Raw genomic sequence first — 8,116 nt, forward strand, 5'->3', positions numbered from 1 at the left:
CACACAAGGGCCCGTCGGCACACGGACTGCTAGGCGATGGGCTGCCAGGAGAGGGAAACCTACCCGGGTGGGCACCTGTTTCTGGGGTCCTCCCTGTTTAAATGAAAGCCTGGCATTGTGACTCAATAACGCAGCTCTTCCTTTTCTGTTTATTTTCCGAAGTTTATGAAAAAAAAAAATGGTTAGAGGATGAATGAGCGCGGTGAACTTTTCGCCTCTCTCCGCCGGCGTGCCAGGGAATCAAACAGCCATTCACACCTGAGCGCGGCGCCAGCGGGGACCGTGCCAGGCAAAATCAGATTCTTTGTAGCCACGTCCATTCATCCACAGTGCGCGTTCAGATTGCCAAATCTCTAGCCAATATTTCCCCTTCGCTGAAGTCCCGATGTATTAAAACAGACTCTGAACCAAAGAGCGTCTCAGACACGGGGCCAGCGCCGCGAGGGGGGCTCCGGGACGCCCAGGCCTCGCGCCTGGTAATTATATTCACATCTTCAAGGAAACCGAGAAGGAGAAATTAACACCAAACTCTACTGTTTTCATTGCGCTATGCGGGTGAAATGACAAGCTGTCGCTTAAGAAGTTAATAAACAGTCTCCGTTTTGCAGGTTATCCAAACGCTGCTGAATAGGAAAACCTTGGATCGCTAAATGGTGTGTAATTAAAATTATTTTTAAAATCCTCCTTGACAGGCCGGGGCTTAGCCAAAATGTAAATGACATTAAAGAAGACAATGAATTTAATTTTATTTAATGTCCCTTTTTGCAGATCCTCATTTACATAGCGTTTTTAACAAAAGCGTTGACCTTATAAATGCTGGCATTTGTACAGCTCCCTCGGAGTTGGATTTAATCACGCTCGTGCAAAGCCATGAGGGAGGGAGCTTTAAGTTCTGTGCTCGGAGATGGAGTGGAATGAAAACATTGGGACTGGTCAAATGTTTATCCTCCCCGCTTCCGAAAACAACCTGACAAGAAGATGGAAGGGGCTAGGGAATAGCCCGGTGCTGTTTGTAAGGCTTGGTAATAATCATACATAATCGTTTGGAAATATAGCTAATAAAAAATATAATGAGTGTTCAGCAAAATCGGCATTAGGCCCAAATTACATGATATTAATACTTGAACAGGTGCAGAAAGGCGCTTTAAATGAGGTAAATGAATAAAGCGTCCCAGAGCACAACTGTGTGTGCTGACAAAAGTCAATGCCATGAATAATTCAGTGGGAGGACTGCCAGCAAAGGTCGCTCTCTTTGACCTTTGTGACAGGAAGTGAAAGGAAACACTGTTGACTAAAAAAAAAAAAAAAAGGAAAGAAAGAAAGAAAGAAAGCAAATCTCCAATGGGTCTTCGGCTACCGTTCTGCAATCGTTTTAAAGGTGTAAACTTCAAACTCGTAAATGAATGAGAGCAGCGGTATTGGGGGATGCGGGCGGGGGTGTGTGTGCGGAGTTAAAAAGGTTGGGGTTTGGGCATGTGACGGAGGACAACGTGAAATCGCAGACAATGAAAGGTTAAGTCAATAATATTTTTCTGCAACCCTATGTCAGTTATGTATAAAAATCTGAGGTCAGCTGAAAAGTATTTTCAGAGCCCACAGGGTTGAAATTTTGTAACAGCTGTTAAATATGACAAAACTTTGCTTCTCTCCCACCTCCCCCCACCCCCCCACCAACTAGAGCTATTCCAAACTCCGTATGAAAGAAAATGGAATAAACAGATGTCTGGCTTCCAGACAGCAAAGTAGGACAGACTTGGAATGATAAGTCTCCCGAACTCCATAGACCAATGCCAGGTTTGCCGGGGAGGGGGCCCCGCTGCCACAGAGATGCCAGCGCGTGAGACGCCTGAGACCGTGCCATCTGGAACCTCCCCGCCGAGCACGCTCCCTCCGGGCGCTGCACGGGGCCCCGTGTGCGACCGACCCGGCCGCTCGGATGTCCCAGCACCCGGCTCCTGCCGCCCCGGAGTCTGCCTGCCCGGTCGCAACAGTTGGACCCAGAGCTCCAACCCACTGGGCCGGGCAGGGACGGAGGTCAGAGCACGCGCCTCCCCGGGCATGTCCACGGGGCCTCAGGCGACACCCCGGGACGGGATGGCATGAGAGGACGACAGCCAAAGTGTGGTTTTGGTTTAGCAGCCACACCGACATCCTGTAATCATTCACAGCCTTTGGAATGCACGGGTGAGACGGGAGAGATTCATCTGTTCATAGCTGGGCGGTGTGGACAATGGGTGTCCCTAATGGAGACCATCTGCTTTTGTGTTTTCCCAGAAAACATTATTCCACGAGGAAAACGATACCCCCTTCCTTTCAGAATACCGTAGAACACTATGTGTGTGTGTGTGTGTGTGTGTGTGTACACACATATACACGCACATGCATGTATATGGGGACGCGCACATGGTGTGTACACACACACACACACACACACACACACACGTGCTCCCCCACCCCCGCTTCTGGCTCTGCAGGTCACTACAGCCACAAACATGCTTTCTACCACCGTAGCTCTTCACTGGCCATGCTTTTACTTTACAACGTCACGTTTCTCCTCTACCCCGTGAGCCGCTGTATTCTCCTAAACCCGCGGTGGTGTAATTATATTTGCGGAGCCATAAACGATGGTTTCTCTGGCGTCGTTTTATGAGGAAGAAGACAGTTCAGGTAAGTGAAAACCTTCACAATAACAGGGTTTCCCAACGCAAAAACAGCCTCACGTTTCCCCCTTTCCACGCGGAGGGTCCTCCATGCTGCTGGTGAGTATTTAATGCTTCTGAAAGATAACTGAGCCAAATTGTGTAATTAATTGATTTAAGGCGTCAGAGTCTATAGAATGCGATTTGCCTGCCGGAGCCGGGAGCCGACTTCTCTGCTCTCACCACCCAGCGGCACAGGCGCGCGGCCTTCGGGAGAGCCTCCGCGTGGGTTAGAGCAAACGTGGGCCCATTGATCTCAATTCAGGTTGGAATTATTGGTTTATATCCTCAGGACAAATAGGCCTTATCTGGTCAGGAGCTGCTGAGTGTGTCCAAAGGCCACACGGAGCCTGCGAAGCACGTTGTATCTAATTCTTTCTTAAGCCAACTAACCAAGTCATGACAGCGCTGGTGGGGACCTGTGGACTGACTCCCCAGCCCGGTGCGGGGTTCCATTCAGCGGCCCCCCCAGGGGAACCGCGGGCTAGAGGCTCAACAGGAGCAACTAGTGTTCAGAGGCAGCGCGCACGCCACAGAAATGATGATCATTATGAAACTGAAACGCCTTTCAGTTGCAAAAGGCTGCGCCACGCGAAAGACAGTCCCCTCCCACAGGCATTTTTCTTTCTCTGATTCACACAACTTGCCTTAGTAAACACTGAATTCTTCATTTTCCCCCTAGAACTCTGCCTTAAACGGAAGGTTGTGCCAATAGCTGCAATCATCACACACGGACTGACATCAAGCAACCAAATGTGAATAGTCTTTTGTCATTACAAGTGACAGCTCTCTTAAGAATGGTAAAAAACGCACACCCTGTTTGTCATCCCGTAGAACTACCCTTACCTCAACATCCCTCACGTGGAAGGTGATTAAAATTCCTGTAAAATTGTCATATCTTTGAATTTAGAAGCAGAGCAGATTTTCATCAATAATTAAGATCTCCAAAGCATTGACGCCAGGCGCAAATGGAGCTGCAATCCTCCTTATTCAAATAAACTTGGTAAACCCATTAACCAAATGTTTTTACATTTCCCCCTCCTCTCCTGCTTCCAGCATATCAAATGATCGCACACTTCTCTAGGTCAGAGAGGTATCAGTAATCTTAGCACATATTTTAATTAACCAAAGATAAGAAGGCATTCACTCAGACAAGAATTCACGAGTATATTTCTGCACATGCGGGAGAAGATATTTCCCATCCTGTGATAAAACTGAGTATTAGAGGTTATTCAAGAGTCGATACGTGATGGGCTGTGACACAAACCCCAAAGTGATTTTGCAGGGGGGACACACGGCGCCCGAAAGATCGGTTGAATCAACGCGGCTACTCGATCGCTGTGCTGTGCTGAGAACCTCAGGACGTGGAAACAAGCCAGCTTTTTAAATGTACAAATATCACAAATGGAAGACCACTCAGAAGATGAAGCACTTCGCACCGCTGCCTTTTCAAGCATCCTACAGTCAGACAAGATGCCAAGAGCTGCTCAAACACTTCTAGCCAATCACGGAAAACAAAATAAATTCAGGTACGAGCCCAACAACCCTGAGGCTGGAAGATTTCCATGGCCACCGCACTAAAGACAAATATAATGCTATTGATTTCTGTAGCTGGAGTTGGACAAAGTGTTGAACTTGCTCTCGCGGCCTGAGTGACGGCCACAACTGGTCCGCCCTATTTGATTACTAATAAGAGCCGTCCCTTCTGTCAGATACCGAGCATTCCCCACTAAGCAAACAGCGATCCCAGCTAGTTCAACATTAGCATTGCTCTCCACTGGAGGCCCACATTTCCTCGGGCTTAACTCATGGAGTTTTCCGGGTTTAATTTTTCAGACACTGGACAGCCAAAGTTCATGATCAAAAGATAACTTTGTCCTGAAAGCTGCTGAAATCCAACCCCTCTTCAAAACGGCCTAAACCTCTGCTTCACAAAACTGGAGTCATATGTACACGTCTAACATTTATTCGATTTGGGTACCAGTTTCAAAAACCCCCCAGCCCATCACACCCTGGGCCTCTGGCTGTTGTCCCCATTGTTGGGAGAAAGAAAGCCTCCCTCCTCCAGGGCACAGAAACCCAGCGATGGGGGGGCAGGGGGGGTGCTCCGGAGGAGGGCAGGGGGGTAGTGTATTTGTTGTTTCAACTAAAGCAACAGCAAACGCACATTAACACGATTAGGGCTGATGATTAGTAGCTTTAAAGGATGCAATGTGGCCCAAGGAACATGATAAATAGCAAGATGAAGAGCAGCAAATGTAAAGAATGCATACAGCTCGTCTAGTGATGGATATTAATGTTGGAAAATGTAACCAGCATGTGTAATTAGTTTCAATTATAACAACTTTGGTTTGTTAGTTACATATTTGCTACTTGACATAAAACGACAGCCACAATTGGAAAAAAATTAGGAGACATTTTGCAACTAATTGAGAGCAGATTAAATTCATTCTAACACTGGGCAACAATTACAACAGTAACACCACCCAAGTCTCAACTTCGGCTAGCATCATCCGAGATTAAAAAAAAAAAATTAATGCAAAAAATGAAATACTTGTTAACAAATTAGCAAAAAGCATTTTATGACATATCTCTGGGTTTAAAGCCAGAAACTCTCTAGGCATAAAGTGCTCCTCACAGCGAGAGCGGTGGCAGATGAAACTGCTTCCCTTGACAACTCGAAAGCAATTACCGAATCCCCACAGAGCCAGCCTCCAGGTTTCCAAGTCAACCCACCTGTGCGTGATAACACACGCGGACAACAAACGGCAACGCACGAGGAGCTCAGCCCCAGCCCCACAGACGGGGAGCCACTGCAAACCCAGCCAGGCACAGGCGGGGGCGGGGGCGGGGGCTGTGGTTTTGTTTGGAAAAAAATAAAGAAGTCTTCCTTACCTGTCAATGATTACGGGGTCTGAGGGCGTCTCGTTTCTATTGCCACAACTTTTCTTGTCACAGCACCGGCTGTGGAGTAATTGTAAACAGGGGTTTTAATATGCATGTCATCCTTTTATGCCCGACTGGTAATTTTTTTTTTTTTAAAGTCTGACAGTCAAGCGGCTGGAGTCGACAAAATAAGTTATCCTACCCAGGCAGACTGGCAATTTTCAACCCAGTGGGTTCATGTGCTCTGTGGCTAAACTTAGGGTGTAACTTTCTACCGGAAGGAGCAGAGTTGAACATATCTGTTCCTAGGAGGAGGGTCACGGAGCTACCACCTAAATTGTGATGCTAAAATATGGAAAACATGTTGCGGTGTTTGTCTTTGCAGTGAACTGAGGAGAAGGAGAGGCAGGAGGCTTGGGAATAACTTTTCACAGCTTCAGCTTTTGTTTACCTCTAATTGTCAAGCTGTTATTTCTGGAAAAGATGCAAGATGCCACCTTCAACCAATATTTCTTTGGGGCATTTATTAATTATAACCACAAAGGCATGCATCCATCTATCAGAAACTTCCATTGTTCCTTCTTTAAGCCTACCTTAACGCTGTTATTGAAACTTTAATTAAAGCAGAAATGAAACAAAAATGTTATGCTTCTTGCATTTTAAAAAAGCATACTTGTATAATGGTTACATGTCTAAATTAGCTAAATTAACACCATATGGTAGGCAAAGTATATAAAGCCTTTTAAAGCTGACAGCTAAAGTGATTAAAGAAAGTCTACAGTCTTCCACTTAGAGCTTAAATCACATCTGTGCGCTTTCTATGTTAATTGCAGTACATGCAGAAGTGGATAATAAAGAAATTCCACTTTATTGGTTGTAATTTATATTTATTACCTGATATGAGAAAAAGTCAGCTTTTGTATATTAGTGCTGTAACAATATGTCTGCTCAGAAATGGCATGGAGGCAGCCGGCACCGCAGCCAGGCAGAGCCCGCCCCGCCGAGCCAGCGGCCCGCTACTGTCGCAGGCTCGCAGGTCCTTGTCATTCCTCGCCTCGATATTTCACAAGCCACACGTACAAAGCCAATGATGCATTTTTATTTGTGTGAAGGGGTGAAACTCTTGTGGTCGTTAGAAAAAAAAAGCAGGAGGGGAATTGCTCTTGTGACAGGGATCTCAGGAAAGCGCAGCCTAACAACCCTGGGAAGGGCGCCTGGCTGCACCAGGGAAGAGGTTAACTGACAGACTCACAGTCCAATTCTCACATGCTCGGCTCTGTCACAAGTACAGAGCTTCCTTTTATCAATACCAGCCGCCGGCCCGGCTCAGGATGCCCGAGCTGCAGAAGGAAGCAGTCAAGTGCCTGGGAGTGATCCTAACTCCTCCGCACGGAGGACACAGGCATCACCCAGGACCCTTTGCATTTCTGATATCACAGCGACATGGCCAACACATTAATCGGCTCCGCTGAGCCGCCAGCCAGCTGCGGGGACCGTCCTCGCTGTCGTGGGGGAAATGAGCCCGGCTCCTGGGCTGCGGCTTGCGGCCAGCCGATTGCATTTCAATCGAACCCCATCCCAAAGCCCAGCCGGGTGGAGGCGCCAGGACTGCGCATCCTTTGTGGCTGCAGCTGGCGCCGAGGCTACCCACCCACCCGCCGCTCACCAATCCGCCGCTCACCTGCACATGATCTCGTGGGTCAGCAGCACACGGCACATCTCCGGGTTCTTGTCCTGGCCCTCATAGACGATGGCCTGCACGGGGACATGCAGAGGCGGGCGTTACACGGCGCCCTGGCTTTGGCGTCCAGTTGCCCCAGCCTCAAGGCCCGGCTGGCGGGCAGGTGCACAGAGGGCTGGGGGAGGCAGCACGGCCCGCCCACGCCACCCTCCAGGCGGGTCCCCCAGAGTAAGGCTCACTCAGCCAAGGAGGCCTCCTCTCCCCGGCGCCCTCCAGGCCAGCTCGGGCTTTCAACCCCAGAGGATGTCAGTCTCCTGGGTGGGGGCAAGGCGGGGGTTCAGGGAGCCAGGGCACCTTGGTCCAGGCACACCAGGCTCCCAGCCCCTCGGCTACCCACACCGCCGCTGGGCCGCGTCCTCCGGCCATTGTCTACATCAAATTCCAATGTGTGTTGGAAGAGGCCGCTGAGAACAGCTGTGACTAAAGCAGGGCGAGCCGGCTGGGGCAGTCGTTTGCCCGGAGCCCTGTGCGCTCCCCGGGCTCGGGCAAGGAGGGCGCCCAGCCGAGCCCCGAGTTCAAACCCAGGTTCCAGAGGTGGGCCGTCCGCTGGTCCAGTCGCCCCGGCCGGCCTGCCAGCTCGCCCCGCCGGGCTCTGCACGCCGTGGAGGCCCTGGGCCGGGACGCAGCAGCCTCACGTGGCCGTGCCGGCCCAGGCCTCCGGGGCTCCGGGCAGGAGCGCTCCTCCGGCCCCAGGCGCCCAGCCCTGCGCGCCACGTGCTCCTCGCGGGATGTATTTGGAATAAAGTGCTAATGGCCAATCTGTGGTTTATTTTGAAACTGCTAACAATGA

At 49.8% G+C, this 8,116-nt stretch overlaps 1 protein-coding gene across 8 annotated transcripts in view; it reads right to left on the minus strand.

The window, feature by feature from the left end:
• EBF3 (early B cell factor 3) overlaps positions 1 to 8,116 on the minus strand; it is a 118,088-nt gene that overhangs the window by 106,828 nt on the left and 3,144 nt on the right. For all 8 annotated transcript variants that reach the window (XM_023762649.1, XM_023762648.1, XM_023762646.1 and 5 more), the window contains exons 3-4: positions 7,267 to 7,340; positions 5,595 to 5,663 (exon numbers count right to left, since the gene is read on the minus strand). In XM_023762649.1, coding sequence (XP_023618417.1) covers positions 5,595 to 5,663; positions 7,267 to 7,340 — 143 coding nt within the window. The remainder of the gene's footprint in view (positions 1 to 5,594; positions 5,664 to 7,266; positions 7,341 to 8,116) is intronic.

The sequence above is a fragment of the Myotis lucifugus genome, unplaced genomic scaffold (genome assembly GCF_000147115.1).
Source record: "Myotis lucifugus unplaced genomic scaffold, Myoluc2.0 scaffold_255, whole genome shotgun sequence".
NCBI classification, from domain to species: Eukaryota; Metazoa; Chordata; class Mammalia; order Chiroptera; family Vespertilionidae; genus Myotis; species Myotis lucifugus.